Consider the following 24,507-nt stretch of genomic DNA (forward strand, 5'->3'; position numbering starts at 1 on the left):
TGACCTGCCAAGACCTTGCTCCCGGATCTTGGCCCCGGTCTTCAATCTCCTGCTTTCGTTCTGACGTCAATAGGTTATTTACCTTGGAAATGTAGCGTTCCCCACGCTCATTAGCCAAGGTATCTATTGGTTTGACTCCGGCTATAAGACAGACTGCCATCCGCGAGACTTTTCTATAACCGCCTATAACAGCCAGCAAGAGGAGTCGCTGGGCCCGCAACAAAATGTCCGCGCAATACCTAAAAGCCCAGATAGGCGCAGCATACAGCATAATAGCTTCACTGATACCTTTGTAAAGGATACGAATGGTACGGTAATTCAACCCCCAATCGGGATGAATGACTCTACGGATTCCATAAAAAGCATCAGCGACCTTTTTTGCCATATACTGTAGATTTTCCTTCAACCAAAAATTTTCATCAAGGATAACGCGCAAGTATTCTTGGGCTGTAACGTACCGAATGTGGAGACCAGCCACCCGAACCCGGATTCGTCCGGAAGCAATCAATCAGTCCTTAAGCAACATCATTGTGGTTCTCTCGGGGCTGAAAATCATCTTATGTCGGATACTCCACAAACGAGCAGCTCCACAAGCATGAGCAGCTCATGCTTGTGAGACAAGCATGCTTGTGTCTCACGCATGGTCTCAAGCATGAGACAAGCAGGTGTAGCTTGTTACGCGAATCACCTTCAATCAGTAGCAGCGGGTCGTCAGCATCTGCGACGACACGACAACACATGCCACATGGCAGCCTTAAACGCAACATGGAATCGAATTCTATGATCCAAAGAAGGGGACTCAGAACACTGCCCTGAAGGCATCCTTTAGTTAAGGTCTTACGAATCTCCGAACCGCCATCACGCAGGGAAACGGTACGATGGCTGAAATAACTTGAAAGCACTTCTAATTCATTTCGTGTACACTTACGCATCAGCATCTGATGCGTAAAAATCCTTAAAATCCCCAATACAGATTTACATGGACTAGAAGAAGCTATATTCATCAATTTTAGTATGGCATCGGGGATGGCGCTTTCTCTATGACATGTTGATAAACGCAGAATTACTCGTGACCCATTAAAACTGAGTCGCGTAATATTCGACCTCACCACGCTACCGCTCTGCACACGGTCGGATAAAAAGGATAAGCCTTGCGGTGCATAGTCTTCTGGTCCCGTGGTCCCAGTTCTCTTGCCATACGAGAAACGTGTGAATCCGTTCCTCCTCGGTGATGGTCTCTCGGTCTTCGCCCGCCCGTCGACTCCTGTAGGTCACCTGGCGCTTTCTTGCTAAAAGAGCAATAGGTATGACGCCGGCGACCAACAGTACGGCTGGCTCGGAAAACATGCAATACGCGGAAGCGACTTACTAGGGCATGGTGCGTTGCACCTGCGAAAGCCACTACGGTTTCTTTTGAATCTTAAAGCCTGGGCCCAAACTTCCGCCCTGTATAACAGGACGGAATGCACCGTGGACATCAGCAGTCGCCGTCTGTTTGCTTTCGGTCCGCCGACATTCGCCATGAGCTGGCTGAGAGAGAGGTCATGGCTCTCGCAGCTTTGTCAGTGGCTTTCCGAAGCTACTCAGCAAAGCTGAGTTTCCGGTCAATCATCATACCGAGGTACTTCGCGGCCGGCTTGCTCTCAACAACCTAAGTTTCCAACCCGCAGAGGAAGGAGGATTTCGATACGTTTCTTCATTAGAACCACGATCTCCGTTTTGCTGAAGACTACAGACAATTCATCGTCGTCCAGCCAGGTAATGACTCTGTGCATAGCTCGGCTGAGCCTCAGTTGTGCGCGCTCCACGTCGCGGTCTGCAATACGAAGCACAACTTCGTCAGCAAACACAACCAAAGCTGATTCTTCATCTTTGCTGAGGTTGGCATCTCCAGTATCAGCAAGCCGTCATAGACGGTGTTCCAAAGGTCGGGTTCGAGAATCGACCCCTTCACCCCCCCTGAGGTGATCGCTGTCCTACGCCAGCGTGCCGCGGTCTCGTAGATTAGACCGCGGTTACCCAGGTATGCTTCCATCATTTTGAGGGGCATCGAGGTACATGGAACGAATGCTCCAGGGCCCGAATCATCACTCCGTCGTGCAGAGTTGAATGCGTCTTTCACGTTCAACGTAACAAGAAGTACCACATGGCGCGAAAAATAATTGTGGTCCTCTGTTCGCAGCACTGTCTCAACAACCTCTTGGACTACATCTAGGGTCGACCGACCCTGCCGGAAACCGTATTGGTTGGGTGACAGGCCACCTGTCTAGATTCATCGCAGCTACCAGTCTTTTCATTAAAAGCATCTCCAATACCTTCCCATCGTGTCAAGCATACACAATGGGCGGTAGGAGGATGGCGAATCTTGGCCTTCTTTGGATTTGGGAATCAGCGCAAGACACGTGGTCTTCCAACTGGCGCTGAAAGCCCCAGTCTCCATACATATATTAAACACGCCTTCATCGAGAACAGCGGGAAATCGCCCAAGTTGAGGATCATAAGTCCAGATCATGCCGCTATGTTGAGAATGTATTTCCCACTGAAATCGATATGAGCTATATATCCTACTCCACCGCCTTGGACTTGAAGTCCACTGCTACCAACAATCCACTGGCGGAAGCAAGAACAACATCCTCCAATGTGTTAACCTTCCGGCGGATGTCAAGTCAAGTCATTTGTGGTGAGGTAACAATTAAAAGGAACTATTTGGGGTGAGACCAGAACGGGGAGGAAGATGTGGTAAACCTAAAATGAAAGAGAGGAATCATGAGGTGGTTTATAGGAAGAGAAAGGGAAAGGGCTAGGAAAGTTGAAGATACTGGATAAATAAAGAAGAATACACAGTTCTTATCAATTTTAAAATTGCATCTTGTTTTGTCATAATGTTCAATGGAATTTTGAAAAATTTATAAATGTGCAAATATGTAAAAAAAAAATGTTATAGTAATTATTAAAATATTGTAAAATAAATGAAATCAGAGAAAAATAACAAAAACAAGGTCATTTATGAATATATAATGCAATCAAACTGTAATCTAACAAATTGTACTAAGTTATTAAATTAATACAGATAGCTTTTGTCAATGATGATAATAATAATATTATCCTCTCTATCTGTGTGCTGATAAATTATGTACTCAATAATTTAAAATTGCTATAGTTCAGTTAATGTCATATGCTAATCTTAGATTATTAATGCGTAGTATTACTTTTTAAAATGTCAATCATTCTGCTGTCACTGTCTGATGTGTTATCATTGGTTGATATTTAGTCATATTTAGTTATATTTATCTGTCATTGAATGAATGTCTATTTTTTAATCATACGTTTGTGTACATTAGAAGGTTTATTACCTTTTTTGTTTTATTAAAAATATTCTCCAAAAATCTCTTTGTAAATACTCTGTTGTTTTATATAAAACATACAATGTTTAATTTTTTTATAATTTTTATGTAATATAGCCTAAGAGTTTTGACATAACAACAGTTTATAATCTAATAAAAATAAGAGAGATAAAAATCATCTTATCAATAAATTATAAATAAAAATAGGAGAGTTACATACTCCTATATTTATCAGCAAATAAATACAGGTAATTTTAGTAGAATATTAATCATTAAACATTAAGCTTGTGGAATAACACATGAAAAATTAATGAGTAATCAATATACTTCTATAATATTATGGGCTAATAATTCTTACATGCCATAGAAATACAATTCAATTTTATAATCAATGATTAAAAACAATAATAATTAATTATTATATAATCCATCTGGTTTTTTTCAATTTACATATTTTGAATTCCAAAAATAGGAAAATGTTAATAATTTGATTTACAAATGTTAATAAATTTGAATTGAACATTTTACCAGTCAAATCATATGAAATATAAACATTGTTTTTTTAATGCAGTGTTTGACTAATGAAGTCATGAGAAAATTGATATAAACTACAATAAAAAAAGGATTGTAGCATACATCTCCTATTCTGTTTTATTAACAAAATCCTTGGTTTTTTTTTATTTGTCTCCTGGTGGAATTATATCAAAACAAATGTTTTGGTAATTGACCACATTATGTTATCTCCAATTTAGTAGTACAGTTACTTCTTCATTTCTTTGTTCGAATGTTTATAAAATAAAAATTTACATCAAGTTTTTTATCCACATTCTCTATTGTGTTTCTTGCTTACTCCTTTTCCTTCTACGAGAACTTTATCTTGACATTTATTAACTTGTTCACTGACTATTAAGGATTCACTTTCTCTCAATAATATGGAATTAAGCACTATTTTATGCTAAATTTTTAAGAAGATTTTAACTCTCACTATGTTTTAAAGCAAAAAACCTTGTTTTGGCAGATTAGAATAAAATCTAAATTAACAAAGTTTAATTTTTTCAGATCTTGAATTTTAATTATTTAAATATTAAATAGAATTATGTATCACCAAATAAAAAAGAAAATTGAGGAAAACTTAAAAGAAGGTCTATTTGGTTTTAGAAAACTGAAGAACATGAGAAGCTATTCCATGGTTACATATTATAATTAAAAAATCTTTGCAGTTGAATAAAGAGGTTGTGATAGCTTTCACTGTATTGAGAGAACGATTGATAATGTTGATTGGAGTATCATGTTTAGAATATGAAGAAGTATAAAATACACTTCACAGATCAAAGAATTATCCTACACCTATATAGAAATCAGAAAACTCTTGTTGGACTAGATAACAAAACATGTCAAGCTAACAAAAGGTGTAAAACAAGGATGTGGATTGTCACCCATATTGTTCAACTTCTATGTCGAATTGGCTATGAAAGAATTCTTCTACGAGTGGAAACTAATAGGAATGGGATAAAGACTGATGGCAAGTATTACAAAACCATTAGATTTGTGGAAGTCATTGACTTAATCAATAATAATTTAACAGAACACCTTATAAAATATGAAGATGATTTTAATGAATAAATGTGGTGTGAAAAAAGCAGAAGAAAAACAAAAATTATGAAATGTACAAGAGATGGGAAACAGAAAATTGAGGTGTATGGTTTGAACGAGGAAAACTAACAATTACTACATACTAAGTACCTGGAAAGTAGTATTTCATCAGATGAAAGAAGCTTATTAGATGTTAAAAGTAGAGAAGCACTGTACAGAAAGAGATGTTTACTGAGATAAAAAAGTATTGCTCTAACAAGGATAAATCTGTTGAAAAAAGTTTAATCTGGAGTATCTGTACGTATACACCTCTGAGCATAGGACTATAAGAAAAACAGAGAATAAACTTGAGGCTTTCAAGATGTGATATTAAAGAAAAATTTTGAAATTTTCTTTGGTAAGACTGAAAAACAAGAATGTAGTAACATAAAATAATTTATAAAAAATAAAAACCGACTTCAACAAATAGTAGTACAAAAAAGTTATAAATAATTACGTTTTTATTTATTAACTGAAGTAAAAGTATTTATAACATTTAACTTTTTTTGAAGTCGGTGCCAGCCAACACAAATTAAACATAAAGTTAGTACCTCAACATTCTGCTAGGCAGCTAAACGGGATTCCCACACGTAAAATGGGATCTAGGCATGGCAGTGAATTGCTGTCTTTAAGTTGATTTAATTGATTTAAGTTGACAATACGAATGTTATATTAATTACGGTCATGTACTGTAGTACACATGGTATGCACCTACCCAATTTAATTTAATATACGACAAGTGAATGGCTGGACATAAAACAGATGGTGTATTTTACCATGCTTACACCGTTCGCACTATTAGGTTAGCTCTAGGAGCTAGTTAGGAAACCGGTAGCATAAACTATTCCAAGGCACAGTAGCCCTTCATGGTAGACATTTGGTCTTATGCTTTAGGGCAACCGAATGGGGTGGTGGAGCGAGAATGATGCCAGTAAACCAACTAACCATATGAAAGTACATTTGGGAAATCACTTGAGTGAATTTTTTGTAATCCAAACCGTAGAAAGAATTATTTTCTTATTCTTAACATATATATATATATATAAGTTAAGAATAAGAAACAAAAAAATATATATATATGTGTGACTGCATGTGTGCGAAGAGGTTTAGGTGATTACAAACAAACGTATGCAGTGCATGCACGTTCCCACAGAAGTCATCCCTTCTAATTGAGTAATATAGAGGATGTTTACTTTAACATATATAAAAACTTTTAAAAAATCAGTTATATGTTAATGCTGATTTTTGTTTGAGAAGGGAACAACATATAGAATGGATTAATTACTAAATTGTAATTCTTATATAACTCATCAAAATAAAATAATTTCTCAACAATAAAAAAATCAAATAAAATTAAACTAATTTTGTTGCTACAGAAGTGTTATTAATAAATTCTCATTTGTGTAATAGCAGGTACAGATGTCACACATACAACTGTGTTTGTCTTTGGAATGAATTTTAAATTGATTTTAAAGAGGGTTAATATGGCCCTTTCCTGTTACTATGGCAGAAACATAACATAAATAAGTTAGGCTTGCAAAGGCAGGTGGGGCTTTTTCATGCTTTTTATGATCTTTTTACGAAGTGCTCATGTAGGTTTTTTTTGATTTTTTTATTTTGTTTTTCCTTTGATAGGAAAGGGAAGAAAAGAAAAAAGGCTATGAAGACGATCTGCAAGATTTTTTTTGTGTTTTTTTTTTATACATAGATTAACACATTTCACTAAATTCCGAGTTAAAATTACACTAAACATATGCTCACGTAGATGGGTGAGCAGCATACATAACTCCCACTTGTTTGGTGAAATACTGTAACACTTACACAAGTAGGAAATCATATGTAGGGGCTTGCCTGTCAAATGAATTAGATAACAAGTGTGCATTGGCAGGAAGGAGTGGACGTATCCCTCACAATAACTTTAATTTGTTTTATTTCAAGAAATAAAAACCAGTAAACACAAGCAAATATTTAAAGAAAAAAGTAAAATTTCATTAATTTATTAGCTTCATTAATAACTATAACTTTTTTAAATAAAATGTTTTTGGTTACTATTATTCAAAATAAACATGTAAAAATATATAAAAAAATAAATCAACAGTAAACTAGAGATAAAATTTCTTATTCACTTACGATATAATAAAAAACTGAACAAAATTAAATAATTTAAAAAAAATAAAAATAAAAACCGACTTCAAGAACTAATAGTACAAAAAAGTTACAAATAGTTATATTTTTATTTATTAATAAAGGTAAAAGTAATTACAACAAATAACTACTTTTTTAAGTCGGTGGCAGCCGACTTCAAAAAACAAGTTATATAACATAAGTTACGTAAAGTTAGTACCTCAACCAACCTCTAGGCAGCTAAATGGGATTCCCACATTTAAAGGGGGATCTGAAGAGCATATAAGAGAGAGAATCTTATGGTCGTACCTCATCTTGTTTGGTAAGGCACATATACTTGATTGATATTAGACATACCTAAACATCTGTAAAGTATTGTATCATATTTTTGTACGTCACATTTTATTGTAGTAAAACTTCTATTACCAATTTTGCATTGGTTGAAGCAGGATTTGTATTCTGTGGATCATAAGTTTTGTTTTGTTCAATTTGTGTTGGCTGGTACTAACATCTAAAATAGTTATTTATTGTAATTTCTTTTAATACACAAATGCTTGTCAAATGAAATCCAACAGCAGCATTCTCACCACCTCAGCTTGATATATGAGAAAGGAGAGTTATTGGAAGCTGTTCTCATAAAACTTGATGATGAGAATATTTGTCTTAGAATGAAAGATGTCGATGATTGCGTAACCATTTCCTCAGTTTGTGTAACATTTCAAGCAACAAAGGGATACGGAGACAAGCACAGAATGCTACCTCTAATATTAAGCTTCATTATAACTATTCACAAACTGCAGGGTACAACTCTTAACAAGGTAGTGATACATCTTACCAAGAAAGATTTTGTTAAGAGGTAGATTTTTGTCACTTTTAGTCGAGTTAAAACTTGAGAGGACATTGGCCTTGTCTGATTTGGACATATATAAGTTATTAAATGGACTACATGATGAGAAAGCTGTGACAGAAATGATGAGGTAGCGCAGTCTACTCAATTTATAGGTTTCATTATTGTAAATAAACATTTGGACAAGATTTGCGAGTACCCAATAAAAAAGTGTTTATAATAATGAAAGAATATCATTTATTGCAAAATTATAATATTCAACTCGCTTAATACAAAGTGATTTCGGCTGGGAGCTTGTATGACTACTTATTTAATAATGTTCCAAAATTTTAATTTATTATTGCATAGTATAAATATAAATAGTTATATTATAATTTTACAATTAGGGATAATACACTTTTTCACCATTTAATATAAATATTAAATGTAGGTTTAATATTTATATGGAGTTCAGATTAAAGTAGCCAAGGAAAAAAGTAATGGTTGTTTAAGGAAGAAAAATAGAGAAAGAAATGCCATGAATATTTCCACGGAGACTAAATAACAATAATATAGACTGTTATTAATATTCTAATCATACAGGGAACAGAGCAACACAGGACAGTTGGAGCTGACAGCAGCTAAAAGTGCCCAGTTGTTGGGAGTTTTTGGTATTTTTGTTGAGATTATAATTGGATTTAGTTAAAATTAACACCATTCTGAAAGTGGTGTTCTTTCAATTATAAAAAATAAAAATCGGTTTACTAACGTCGGATAAATTACATAACAAGCATTAAAAAAAATTGTTAAATTGATAACCTCCTCCTTTTTTGAAGTCGGTTAATAAGAGAGAGAGGAAAAGATTACAATTAATAGTAGTAAAAAAGAGAAGTAAGACAGACCATTTGCTTCTACCTTCTACCTCGTTTACTTTGTTAATAGAAGGGAGAAAAGTGAGATGACCTAGACAAGGGTTTATGGATGAAGGGAAGAAAGGAGAACACTGTAATTAAGAAACTGGGTTTGAATAGAAAACTGTAAATCACAATAATCTTTGAGTAGAAGATAAAAAAAAATACAATTTATTTATTACAATTTATTGCCTTATTGACGGTTAAAAGCAGTTAACTTTAATAAACAATGCATAAACACATTGAGAAGGCTGATAATAGATATATATATATATAAATTGCTTAAATTTGGTATTACCTATCCTGAGTTTATGAAATCAGATTTTCTACTAAGTAGTCAAGTCTAATGTGAGAATGTATTTTATTAAACACATAACTACTATTAATTATTTTTTAATTGATAAATTTTCTAGCAGGTAAAAATTCTTAAATCAAATTACTGTTTATGATATTTTTATATACAATAATTTTTACATTTATAACATACGGCCTAAACTGAAAATTTTGTATTAAGTTTCTAGGAGAAAATAAAAATATAGTCCTTTTTTTGACTGATGAATTAATTCACCACAGAAGTTTACAAAGAAGTTTGTATGTGGGAATATGAAGATGGAAATTTGTGGAGTATGAAAAATGCCATTCCTGAACAAGATTTGAACCTGTATTTCTGCATACATGCTGAGGCACTACCAGTACTCTTCCATGGAGATCCTAATGTAATATTTAAAACCATAGTGTTCCAAGATCAGCAGGCAAGATCATAATGAAAAATAATTCCTCAAATTCATGTTAAAACAGAAATGAATTTTTTTATACCAAAGTTGTCAAGTTTTTGTTTGTTAAAAGAGTAATAATAACCTGCAGCCTTTTGTGTAATGACATCTAACCTATATGCATTGAGTAATATTACAGTAAAGAAAAAAGTAGTTAATAAACTACAAAACTGAATTGACATCTGAATAATTACTTTCCCATTTCATGTTGTATCTCAGTTCTGAATTATAAACAAAATTCATGAAATCGATAATGTAGCAAAAATAAATAAAATATAATAACTCTTAAGTTAAGAAGAAATAAAGTATATATGTATATATATATATATATATATATATATATATATATATTTTAAATTTATAACAAAGTTTCAGAAGAACAAAGTTTCTTAAAAAATATATTATTTATTTTATTAAGGAATACATTAAACTTTTATTGAATAATTAATTTTCTAATAATGTCAAAATCAACTCTATGGTTCTGAATGTGCAGTATCTGTTTGAAAACTGTAAAACAATTTAAAACATTGTTATAATATAAAATAGTGAATTTTATGTTTTTAAAAATTTAAGACTAGTACTTAAAATTTACATAATTGAATAATTATTAATTACTAACTAATGTTATGAATAAGTTTAGCTATTTCATAATTTCTTAGTTTATAAAAGCGCTCTATAGTTGTAATTTTAAAAAAGAAACTGCAATTTTTTAGTCAGTCATTTCCCACATTAAAAACCACCTATTTATGTATTTCAGAAAATAGCAACAATGCACTCTTTCCATCCCTAATTGTTATATAAATCTAAATTTAGAACTATATTATAATAAAAACTGTAGTTAATGGGAGAAATAAACTTTAATAAAAAAAAAAATGTTACTGATTTCAGCAAAATTTAATTTTACTAAATATTTAATGTATGGTTTTGTCTGAACTTTTTAGCCTTCAAAGATGATTCTGCTCTCAAAAAAAGTACACGCAGTAATTAAAATGTGGATTGATTGACATTGATATAATTTACAGATGTACAGTACTTGAATGTTAATAGTAAATCTTTGCACAGTTCTTAAATACCATGATTCGGTTGTGGAGTTTGTTATGCATGCTTGATTAGGTGTGTGATGAATTGAAATATGTATATATATATATATATATGACACACAAACACTCCACTATTCTACAACTGGATACTTGTTCAGCTAAATCCCTACCGTAAGAGAACCAACAATCTGTTTTTTTTTTTTTTTTAGTATAATCCCCAACTTTAATTATAATTTTAGAGAAAAGTTAATCACATATAAAATTCCCTTTATTTATGCAGCATTACAATTGTAGTAAGAAAAGTTAAAAATGTACTGATATAGGAAAGTTAGTGTATTGTGTATTGTACACCAGTTTAATACTACATTATTAATAGGCCTTATACCATCTTAGAAGCTCCAAATGAAACCTTTGTCTATTTGCACGTTACATACTGTTTTAAGAGAATATTTTCAAAAACATGTATAATTTTTTTAGAGAAATACAATTAATTTTCTTTTAATACAATTATTTTTCTTTAAATCTAATGTCAGACGTAATCACTTCTGATTTCTGAAAAATTTGATCGCTGTATTTTTAAATACATTATTGTTTACTTCTATGATGGAAATGTGGGAGTAACCCTCTTTCATGTGAGAAAATGTTTTAAAAATTCAAGAAAATTATGATTTCTATACTTAGGTACCTATTTTCTGCTTATGTAAGCAAAAAAAAAAATGTATTTCATTACTTGCCTTTGTTTTTAAGTAGAACTCAGATAAAGTCAATAAATATCATACTTTTTAAAAATGTTCACAAAAATTTAATTTTTCTGGATATTTTGTCAAAATGGATCAATTTTTATAAAATTCATTCCTTATGACTTTCCTTTTTGAAAGCAGTTATTTTGAACAAGTTGTAATAATGATTTTTATAATTTTTAAAAATAAAAATTAAATAATAGTTCATTTTTCTAAGGTAAAATTTTCAATCACTGACCAAATCATATTCTGTATTTCTAAGTATATTGTATACAAAATTCTAAAAGATTTTTAATGTATATAAAAGGTAAAAAATTAAAGATAGTGTTCAAACTTTAATTTTGTTCTGATATAAACAATAATGAGTTATTGAACTTTTAATAAATGTATTCTGTGTAGCTGAGATTCTTTTTTCTTTCTTTGATAACCATCAATTTATAATCACAAACAATTCAACTGAGACAATTTAGAAATTTAACATTTCAAAGGTTTTGGAATGTTTTTAACTAAAATTTTGTAAACAGAGATTCATTTAGATAAAATTCATTAAATATTTTTTTCTGGATAGAAATCTGTAAATAAGTATACAAATAATAAAAATTTATTGGGTCAATTGTGGTTTTAAGGTCAATTTTAATAATTAACATTTTATTATGTAATTAAATATGAACACTTATCTCACTTTATAAAGAGATAACATATTTTTCATTTGTTTCCAGTAAGTGCTAAAACTACTGAACCAATCATTACTAAGTTTTAAATGTAGCTTTCTTATGACCCTCAGACTTTTTATCTCAGTTCAAACCTCATTGAGCTCAGTACTATGTAAATCATAAATAACCTAGAATTTCTTGTACTAAATTTGATATCATTGTCTCTGTTGATAGATATTTCTTACATTGATCATTGTCTACGTCAATATCGACTTCATCAGACAGTTATTACGTAGTTTACTAAATTTAATCATTATCTAAAAAAGATCAATTTATATTACATTCATAATTTAAGTAGAAACTAATTTTATATATTTTAGTATTGAAATTTATTTTATTTAGAATTTATGAACAGCAATAACTCAGAGCATCAGCTCATACATAATTTCTAAAATTCTAATTACTATTAATTCATAATTACTAAACATTTTCTAAATTTTTAAGTTTCGTATGCATATAGCGTGGGCAAAACTGGAATGGGGATGCTAGCCATTAAATAAATCAGATGATATTATTAATTGAAAATTAGAATGCATACCCATTAAAATAATTTTAGCAGGTTGACTAATACGACGTTCTCCAGTTGCAGTATTTGTTGCTTGGCAATAAAACCGTGAATAAGAATCATCAATTGAAGCGTCACGTATATGGAGATTTCCAGTGGATGTAGTTGTAAATCTTCCTCCAGAATGTATCACAGTTCTTCCATGTAATGGTTGCTCATACAACCAAAGTAAGGTACCAGTCCAACCGAGACACTGAAGGACTGCTACATTTCCAGATGTAACCACTGCATCTTCTACCCGTATTGGATATGAGCCTTGCATGTCTGTAAAAAAAAAAATTATACAAGATAAAGTAATTTTTATTAACCAAAATACTGTAAAAATCATTCATACAAAGGAAAATAACTAGCATATGAACAATAAAAATACATATATTATTAAATATTTATTATGCCTAAATATATTTTTCGTATAAAGTAAAATATAACACCTTGGGGCTCCCTCAAAAAGTCAGAAAGAGTTTTTAAAATAAATAACTTGGCTGTCATATCATTAGCATTCATATGCATGAATTTTGTATACCAATATTTAGAAAATTAAATACTTAACTTATCCTTGTGTATATATTTCTAATATGTAATCTCTGATAAAAGGCATTATCGCTTATTCTTAAAAAATAATAATATCCATCTACACCAAACCAAACGGCAACTGGTTTCATATAAATAAACACAATACTGTGGCTTTTGAAAATGCAATCTGAAAAGTCTTTCCATCAATTTATTTAAAATTAAAAAATTTTCATTTACAGAAACATTATTACTCTGCTGAGGATTTTTTAATAGAACTGATTTAAAAAAAAAATTATTTACCTGTATTCCGTTCAAAATTTACATATAATAACAATTTTCAATAGTGGCTTCTGAATTATTTTATTATAATTTTCTGTATTCAATTTGTTTACCTTAACTTATTTCTAAATAATTAATATGGACTTTAATCACATTTATTTTTTATCTTATTTTTTTTACCGACTTTTCGAAGAAAATATGGTATTACATTCGTTCGCACGGTGGGATTGGGGAGTGAAATTGAACTTTCTTTACGTTTTGAGGTATGAGGAGTACACAAATACCAGTCGCTTAAAATGTATTTCCTTTTATGAAAATTTACAAAACTACCAGAGTGATCTGGTAGTTTTGTGAAATTATTAGTATTATTAGTATTAGTGTATTGAGGTTATATTGAGTTGTTTGTGTATTTTTGATACGCACTTAGTAAGTACGCGCAGTAAGTCACAATGGTGATCGAGTTTAAACTTCATACTTGTGATTAGGGACTGCTCGTCCCTAATGTTATAATTAATGTTATAATAATTTAATTTTGTTATCGACAGAAATATATTTTAATTTAAATGAAAAAAAATTATACTTCTTTTAGGTTTCACATTGAATTTATGTTTTGTATATTTATTGCAAAAAAATTATACTAAATAAAATAACGAAAAGCCGGTCTTCTTGCTCGGAACTGCGCAAGAATTTTTTTATTGATATAATTTATCTTTTATTGGCGTGGTCTAGTATATACGAGAGTTATGAAAAGTTTCGAGCCTCGACATGAATGTAGCATGAACAAAAGTTAGGGAATGTATTCGCGCATGCATTGAAAGGTACTCACTAAAATTTCAGCTATTTTGAACGCTCAGTTGTTTGATAATCATTGAGTAAGTCACTGTGAGTGTTTTTGTGAAAATGGAAAAAATCGAATATCATGCCGTGATTAAATACTTTCATTTGAAAGACAATACGAGTAGTTTAAAACCGAGTTGGACGCTGTTTACGGGGAATCTGTCCCATCATTTGCCACTGTGAAAAGGCGGGCAGTTGAATTTAAACGTGGTCGTACCAGCTTGGTTGATGATGAACGTTCGGGATGGCCAAAAACTGCAACCACCACCGATATCATCGAAAAAGTTCACCAAATGGTACTGGACGACTGACGAATTAAGGTTAGAGAGACAGCAGAGACTACGGGCATATCAAAAGAATGTGTTTGTCGTATATTAACTGAAGAATTGGATATGCGTAAGCTATCCGCGCTTTGGGTTCCGCGTTTGCTCACTTGGACAAAAAACGCATTCACATAAACATTTCCAAGGCTCTGCTTTAGCAGTTTAAGCAAAACGAGTCAGAATTTTTGCGTCGATTCATAACTGTAGGTTAAATGTGAATCCACCACTACACTCTTGAGACGAAACAACAGTCAAAAAAATGGACTGCAAAGGGTGAACCTGCTTCGCAAAAGGCGAAGACGGTCCCATCGGCAGGTAAAAACAGATGGTGACTGTTTTTAGGGATAGAAACGGAATTTTGTTTATCGATTATCTTAAAAAAGGTTAAACAATAACGGGACAGTGTTACGCATCATTACTTGACAAGCTAAAGGCAGAAATTGCAAAAACACGACCACGTTTGAAGAAAAAGAAAGTGCTTTCCAATCAGGCAATGCGCCTGATCACACTTCGATGGTCGCCATGACTAAAATTCACGAATTGCACTTTGAATTGGTTGATCACTCACCGTATTCACTCAAACGACTTTTTCTTTTTCCTAACCTTAAAGTTTTGCTTGGAGGAAAGAGATTTTCATCGGACGAGGAGGTTATCAAATACGTTAACGCCTATTTTGCGGAGAAAGACGCCAGCTACTATTTGGACTGGTTAAAGAGGCGATAGCATCCCTGGAAAAAGTGTATCGAATTGAAAGGAGACTTTGTTGAAAATTAAAACTATATTTGATAGAAAAAGTACGTCTTTCTATGTTACGCTCAAAACTTTTCAGACAACGTAGGTGTAGTATATTATTATGTTCCGATCAGAAAGTATATTTCTTTATTTACTTGTAGCATTTTACAATCAATACATTTTCCTTTTTTTACTTCCTTGTACGAAGTAAACGAAGTATTGTAATCGCGAAAAATGTCAGATTTCAATGGAAATATCCACTTTAAGCATCTCTGAATCCATTTTGACAAGTTTCGGCGTGACGTCTGTACGTACGTATGTATCTCGCATAACTCAAAAACGATTAGCCGTAGGAAGTTGAAATTTTGAATTTAGGTCTGTTGTAACATCTAATTGTGCACCTCCCTTTTTGAGTGCAATCGACTGAACCAGGAGAGTCCAAAAAAGCTAAAAATTCAAAAATATTTGGATTTTTTTTTTAACTGTAGTAAATAAGCTTTTATTGAGAGCTTTTCAACGATATGACATATATGGTATTTATTTTCATTGGTTCCAGAGTTATGGCCAAATGAAATTTAATTAATGAAATATTTAGATCTTACGAGGGGAAGGCACATCGGTTCGAATCAGACTTCATCTCCTTTGGTTTTAACATTTGTTTTTTTTTTTTTTAATTTAAATGTATTCTATTAATAACTATTAACTTCTGATTGTAAAAACATTTTTACGATAAATAATAATTCAATAATAAAAAAGAAAAAGAAAAAGTAAAAGTATTAGAAGTTATTAATGAAATAAAATTTTATATACTTTTCATTTAAAAAACAATAAAATAATATATATATATATATATATATATATATATATGTGTGTGTGTGTAATTTAATAGGCGTAAAAGTGAGTCATATGGTTTCCGTAACAGATTTTTTATTATTACTGAAATTAAAACTCACTAATTGTTTAACAAATGCTATTGGTTTAGAATGTAAACTGATTTATGTAAAGCACTCAGGATTTTTTCTAATTGTCAATTTTAGAGATGATTAAAAAATCCATGCGCTTCTTTTAAAACCATTGTTATTATTTATTAGATAAAACAGTTGCATAAGTATTTGAATTAAATATTATTTATATAGTTTTTCAAAAAAAAAAAAAAAAAAAAACAATGTTCTTTGATTTCTCTGATTCTTTTTCTTATTTGCTCATTTAATCTATCATTGAATAAAATCCTTCAAAACTGATGACAGGGAATATTTTTCTTAAAATTCATTCATTAAATATTTAAAATAAGTATGATATTGTTAAACCTTGTCAAAGTTTGGAAAAAATTATTGTTATCTTATAATTTCTTTATTTTTCCCGCTTAAAGAAATAATTTCAATGCAGATTTTTGGCGATCCAAAAAATAATAAAGGGGACGTGAATATAAAGGACCGGAAAGCTGCTGTTTGAGTGACCAGCTGGATTTAACAAAGAGATATTGATAAACAATTCTTGAAATGTTATTTGAGGGCTGAATTTTATATTTTTTTGTGTTTTACAAATAACCATTCCGTAACTCTGTTGCAGTAATTCAATGCTAAATATTCGAAAAATTGGGGTGTTTAAAGGTTAGTTTTACTGTAAAACAAATAATTACAACTTCTATTTAAACAGAAGCACAACTCTGTGGGCTCTGATTTCGCACAAGAATTGCAGACGGTTATGCAGCCGAGTTACCAAACTTTGGACCAGAGATGAAGTCGGGGTTGCCGGTTAACACAAATTTTACGAAAAAATTTTTACTATAAAGATTTAGTTATTTTTCACTAAATTACAATTTAAATTAAAAGAAAACTAAACAAACCTAAAAATTCACTAAAAAATAACTTCCAGTAAATATCTTCAATAAATATCTTCCAGTAAAAAAAAAAACTCCGGTAACTACCGTTTAGATAATTCTTCAGAGGATGAATGAGGATGATATGTATGAGTGTAAATGAAGTGTAGTCTTGAACATTCTCAGTTATCCAAATCTTTTGGATTTTGGGCTATTTTGGACATTTTTGGTGAAATAGATTGCAATCAAAAGGAGAGGTGCACAATCAGATGTTACAACATTCCTAAATCTAAAATTTCAACATTCTACGGCTAATCGTTTTTGAGTTATGCGAGATATGTACGTACGTACAAACGTCACGCCGAAAGTCAAAATGGATTCAGGGATGGTCAAAATGAATATTTCTGTTGAAATCTGAAAACCGAATTTTTTTGCGATTACGATACTTCCTTGCAAAGGAAGCAAAAATATATATGTTTTAAAATATTACCAGAATGCCAAGTAAAAAATGTATCTGAAGTTTTTATCGAAAATAACTTAGATGATATTATGTACTTGTAAAACAGAATTAATACATATATAAATAAAAAGAAAAACTAAAAACAAAACAGAGCTAGAAAATTATTTAAATACTTGTTTGTCACTTTATATCCTTCCGGTTTGATGATTCACAATTTATTTTAACTTCATTGGATCACAGTTTATTTATTTGGTTCGGAAACAACTCGAAAATCTAATTACAATGTTCTTTGCTGATATATGGATTTAACAGTAATAAATCAAATTATCATAAATAGTAATTTGCTATAATAATAAAAATAGTTTGATAACAGTAAATTATATATATATATATATATATATATATATATAAAATACTTCCAACGTTGTTTTTCACCCTAACAAACTAATGTTAAAATATATAAAAAAAATATCTTTAAACAGATTCAAATTTCTAACTAAAGTAAAATAATTTTTGAGATTGATTAATACTTTAAAAATAAAATTTAGATTAATGATAAACAATAAACATTTAGATTGATGAAAATATTGATTAATAAAGGATTTCGGAGTTTTGAGAATAATTAAGTTGATGTGATATATTTAATTTCATGAAATAGTTTGCAATTACAAGTGCAATACAATAGTAATTATTGTTTAATTAAAGACGTAATTAAATAGTTTCAAACAGTATGTAACACAAAATAATTACTCTAGAACCCTTCATTATATTGTAACATTATTAATCTAATATTGGTTAAACAGAATTGCAACTTTATAGATATTATTCTAAATGTTGTTTCCGCAGAAGACAATTTAGATACAAACTACACTTGTAATTTATTTGGTACCTTAATATCATGTTAATAGAACATAGATAGAAAATATAACATATTAAAATCTTTCTTTTCTTTTTGTTTCACAACTAGTTTATCAATAATCACATGATAAGGGGCCCTTAATGAACACCCATAACAATTCAGTCAGTACCTAAGGGTAAACAAAATTTTAAAGTTTTTAAATACAAAAATGTATCCGTATTCACTTAGTGATTCACAAAAATAAACAATAAGCAAATAAATAATTAATAAAAATAATCAAGCAAGAATAAACATATGTACTCAGGTATATATAAGTAAGCACAAAAAATTACGTTTGTGAGACGATAGACACATAACAATGTAGGTTGTAACAAGAACAATGTAACACGTAACAATTATATCGAAGAAGTCAAAATAACTCATTTAAAGGGGGGAAAAAATTGTTACCTGGGCTTTTATAAGTGGAAATGGTAAAGGGGCTTATAATAGACGTTAAAAAAATAAATGCGTGAACGGGGGTGTTGGAGGGTTAATTTCGAGGATTGAATAGGTGTGAAAAATGGTATTAATGCGATTTCCGGCGAAAGTTGACGTCAAAAAAATTTGTGGTTATTTAAGACAGAGAAAGGTATACTTTCACAAAGTTTTGTCAAAATTAAATTGTTTTTGCGAAAGTAAAATATAAAAAACGAAAATAAAAGAAAGCATTTTTCTCGGAAATTTTGAGGTTATGTTAAAAAGTGACCTACACAAAAGTTGTAGATTTTTGCATGATCTACAACTTTTTTATTGGAAAATTTTTTTTTCAAAATCCCAACCCCCCAAATCATCCCTCTACTCACGCATTAATTTTTTTAAAGTTTATTATAAGTCTCCCTACCATTTTCACTTATAAAAGTCCAGGCAACAATTTTTTTTTCTCTAAGTGTAATTTGATTGGAATAATCTTACCATCTCCCGCTCAACAATGACGTACGATGTATGAATATAAATAAATATAAATTTGAAGACTTATTTGAATTTAAATTTAAATTTATAGATTTAATCTATAAATTTTTTATATTTAAAAAAAAGTTTAAATTGAATCATTCAGAGTTCTTTCAAACTATAATTCAGAATTTGTAGACTAATTTAAAAAAAAGGAATGAAATATTTTTTGGGGACCTGCCATAATACACCAACACTATCCAAGTGAGTTCTACCATTCCAAAAATAACAAGCATCCAATACTATGCTTATTAACAAATTGACTGATACATTTTTTGGTTGCCTCTAGACGACGGAATGTTTTGCACAAAAACACATTATTATACGTTATTTACCTTCCATGACGAATCCTGAAACATTTTTCACACTATAAAAATGTCATTTCATTGCCATAAACTCAGCCATTCAGTCTCACAAGTCTCTGAACTTCTCCCTCCAGCTCTTCCTCAGCGATCCTGTTTTTCTCATACCAACCGCTCTACAATCACACATAATCCTTGGAATCCTATTTTCACCCATCCTGTTTATGTGACTCATTCACTGCTGGTTACTGTTTACAATCATGTTCACAATTTTGTCGACTCTTAATTACTGACGTATCGCACCGTTACTGATATGTTTCTTCAAAGAATCAGTCAACAATCTTAAGCAAAAATCTCATTTCCGTGGATTCAATTCTTTAACTTTCATGTATAGCAAGAGTCTTAATCTCAGAACCATACAGCAATGCCGGTACCGCCATTGTTTTTATAAAATGTAATAACCCTTTCCTTCCTTTGTCGACAAGAGTCCTTTGCGTGGTACTTATAGCTTCTGAAATCTATGCAACATATTATCAACTTCCGATTTAAAAAAAAGACAGATGGCAACCCAGGTATTCAAATGCAGTTATATGTTTTAATATTATGTTATTTAGCACTACCTTTGTACTCACGGGTTCATCACCTAAGAAGGTCCCACACTTCTTTTTTCTTCTTTGTAGATGTCTTCAAATTGTATGCTTAATATAGAATGCAACCTAATCACTGCCAATGGCAAATTAGCCTCCAAATAAGCCAGAACCACCTTGTCATTAGTAAACAACATCGTGTCCAGAGTTAAACCATTAACTGTAAAATTATTTTTTAAAACCTTTTGCCAATTTTCAAAAACTTCGTCAATATCAATTAAATAACATAGATGATAACGCACACTCTTGTTTCACTCCTTGATTTATTTCACGAATTTTTCTACTAACCTTATCATCAAATTTAACACCAACACAGGTATTATGATATAAACTTTATACTGTCCTAATAAACGTTCCCGGGACACATTTCCTTTTTAAAACTTTCTACAGCTTCAAACGAGACACCTTATCAAAAGCTTTCTTAGTCAATGAAAGCTGCAATTGTTGGAATATTAAGTTGGCGGTGTTTCTCTAACAGCTGTCTCAGTGCAAATATACAGTCTGTACAAGATCGTCCTCTGCGAAATTCATGTCATTCTTCTCCTCTATATTTACGCAGTACTCTTTAATCTATTGATTATTTTAGCATAAATTTTGTATCCGTTATTCAGTAAGAATATACGTCTTATAATTAATACAATCTTGCCTCTTGATTCTCTTAAAAATAGGTATTACCAGAGATTCCGTCCAAGTGCCTGGACCACTTCGTAGCTTCCAGTAACCGTTATAGTAGGAAAATAATCTCACCTTGAATCTCAGTGTTGCATATTTAATCATTTTCATATTCATTTTGACAGGCTCTGCTGCATTCTTATTCTGCATCTCTATAGAGCATTACTAAGCTCCTCCATCTACAGATGATCAACATTTGTATCATTTTGCACATTTATGACATTACCCTCTCATGAAGACCATAAAAATTGAAAGTAATTTAGCTGTTTCTCTTGTGGAATTTTATTAACTTCTTAAGTATCCTTATTTCTTGTGTTCAACCGATTTAAAATTTTATTCCCCAACATTCATCATCATGTATGTTCTCTGCACATCGTTTAATATCACTCACAAATCGTTCCCGTCCCTGCTTTTTATATTTCCGTATTTCCTTCTTCTCAATAGTCAATTTCCTACTGTAATCGCTATGATTTTCAGATGATCTGTTCTATAAATAAATTAAGTAGGCAGCTTTTTTTTTGCAAAGAGTAGTATATATTTATTCCAGAACGGAAGTTTTTCCTACTGATTTTCTTCTTCATTGTACCAAGAACTTTTTAAGCTGTTTTTGAGAATACAGGTAACATCGCTTCCCACTCTCTATTAATATTAAAATTACATGGCATAAACTGAAGATCTTCATCCAATCTCCGCTTGTAATGGTACCTATCACTTAAATCGTCAAAAAAATTGTTTCTTCAGAAATCGGTTGTCTTTATCTTGGTCTTTTCCAACTACAAGGTATTGACATTTTTGACCGTAAAAGAAAGTGTGATCAGTATTCACAACCACTATTAACTGTAGTATCTTAAATGGAAGGAAACGATTTTATAATTTACTATCACATAATCAATAATCGAGCTACTCTCTCACGCAGTCCATCAGTATTTGTATATATCCTTATGTTAAGAAAACGTATTCATGATCTTTAAAGAATTCATCGTTGTAAAATCCACAAGAACCTGCCCGTTAGCATTTAGTCACCTTTCACTGTCTTCCCGTGACACTTGGCACTATTTTGTTACCTCCTCTGGTATTAAGATGAAGCTGCATAAAAGGAAAATCTGAGTATCATACATGATATTCTTGGTTTGGAATCAAGCTTTATTTTCCAGATACCTGTTAGTAATATTCTTACATTATAATAATATTTTTGTGTTATATATAAAAACTATTTCTCAACTTTTAGTTAACAATTATGCAGTGCATTCTAATTTTATTATTTCTAATCTTATTATACACCCTTTTTTAACTCCACTGGTTGTGTTATATTTTTTACAATTTACATTAAAATATTTAATTAAAAAAAAAAAAATGATATCAAACTTTTATCACTCGTTATTTATGATTTATTTCCCTAATTATATTTTACAACTTTATTATCTCTCTTTTATCACTTTTGTGTTTATTTTATTTACAATAATAATTGTATATTATAATATTATTACTGAAAAAAATTATATAACATTTATGTTTGAAAATAATATCGCCTAAACACATACTGGAGACATAGAACATCATTTCCAATTTTATATCCCCTGGTCAATATTTTCTACTGTTTCTAGAAAACAAGTCCTGTCTTAATTAATAAAGATACTAGCTGCAGAGGCGTGCCGTAGGAACGCTCTCCGCAGCTAGGACCTTCGTGCAGGTTGGCCTGGCGGGCGGCGTCTCGGAATGGGATTATTAGGTGTCCAAAATTGATTACCGCTTGTGTAAAAATATATATATTTTTTTTGAATGATGAAAATTGATATAACGAAAGTTAAATTAGAAATTTAACTCTACAAATTGATACTAACTAATCGGGATTTTCCGCTAGGGGGCGACACATTCCGGTCCTACTTTTTAGTTTAAGTTCACATAAAAAAATATATTATTAATACATATTTCGCACGTATATCGATATATATGCGATATATCGATGTATAATAATATAATACGTATACACCTGGTCGGCTTCTTTGGCGCCAGTGGTAGCGTCTCGACTTTTCATCCGGAAGTCCCTGGTTGGAATCCCGGTCAAGCATGGCATTTTCACACACGCTAAAAATCATTCATCTCATCCTTTGAAGCAATAGCTAACGGTGGTTCGGAGATTAAACAAAAAAAAAGTATACACCTGTCTATCACGAGACATGTACTAACGAATCGCGATTTTCCGCTAGTGATCGGTACATTCCGGTGCTAAGCTAAAAGACACGCGCGCGCGCGCACACACAGATCCACATACAAATGCCATTTAGTAGGGTAATATACGTTAAAGTAACTGCAACTCTATAAAGGAAAAGAAATGAAAAAAGATACAATAACAAAGGAAAAATAAATAAAATCAGCTACAGAAAACAAATAAATCTTTTGCTACCAACCTAAGCAATAGAGAAAAAATAACACACTATCCACTAGAGTAGTATAAAGACTTACTTTTCAATAAATATCACAAATTATCAGTAAAAAAATGCATAAAATGTATATTCTAAAAGAAAATGAAGAAATTTAGTGACTAATACCATTTAATAAATTAAGATAAACCAATCATTGGTTAAAGTAGACCAATGACTGGTATTATCAAACCAATAAATGTGTTAAGCTAGACTGAGAATTGAAGAGCTTTTCAATTTCACTTTTTCACCGAGCCCAATATACCATTGCACATCAGGATGGTAAGCCTCATTTATGAAAACATTTTTCTAAAAAGAATAGTTACTCATTATTAAAAAAAAACCCTTTGTCCATCACTCCAGACCAGACCAAAAACTGTTTTGATATAACTCAATGGAATACTTTAACTGATGAAAAAGGATCTTATTATGCTTCTGTTATCAACAAATTACCAAACTGTTTAATTGATCTTCATAGAGCTTATCTAAAGTACAAGTAAATGCCTTCTAAATTATTTTTATATAACTATTATCTTCATATATTTATCTTAATGTTATTTATGTGTTTATATTTTAAATAATTTACATGGATTTAATCTTATTTACTTTTTTATCTGATAATTAAATGTGCAATTTGTAATGTTGCTCTAAAGGCTTCACTACGGCTTCCCTTGATGCATTTGGGCAAATGCTGAGACAAGTTTTTTTTTTATTTATCGAGTACAATATCTACTCATTGCTAACGTGATCTACATAAGGTATATTATGTACAAATCAGGATAAAATATTTAAACCCACCAGGTTGATCTATCGGTAAACTCGTTGTTTTAAATCAGCTGATTTCGAAGTCGAGAATTCTCAGGTTCAAATACTAATAAAGATAGTTGCTTTTATTCGGATTTGAATACTAGATCGTGGATACCGGTGTTCTTTGGTGATTAGGTTTTAATTAACCACATGTCCCAGGAATGAACGGCCTGAGTGAAAAA

General features: G+C 31.1%; 1 protein-coding gene across 1 annotated transcript in view; it reads right to left on the bottom strand.

Moving 5' to 3' along the window:
* Nucleotides 1-24,507, bottom strand: part of LOC142321173 (cell adhesion molecule Dscam2-like) — a 267,607-nt gene that overhangs the window by 86,328 nt on the left and 156,772 nt on the right. Inside the window, exon 4 of the mRNA XM_075359168.1 lies at nt 12,642-12,932. Within this exon, the coding sequence (XP_075215283.1) occupies nt 12,642-12,932 (291 nt within the window). The remainder of the gene's footprint in view (nt 1-12,641; nt 12,933-24,507) is intronic.

The sequence above is a fragment of the Lycorma delicatula genome, chromosome 3 (genome assembly GCF_047948215.1).
Source record: "Lycorma delicatula isolate Av1 chromosome 3, ASM4794821v1, whole genome shotgun sequence".
Lineage (NCBI taxonomy): Eukaryota > Metazoa > Arthropoda > Insecta > Hemiptera > Fulgoridae > Lycorma > Lycorma delicatula.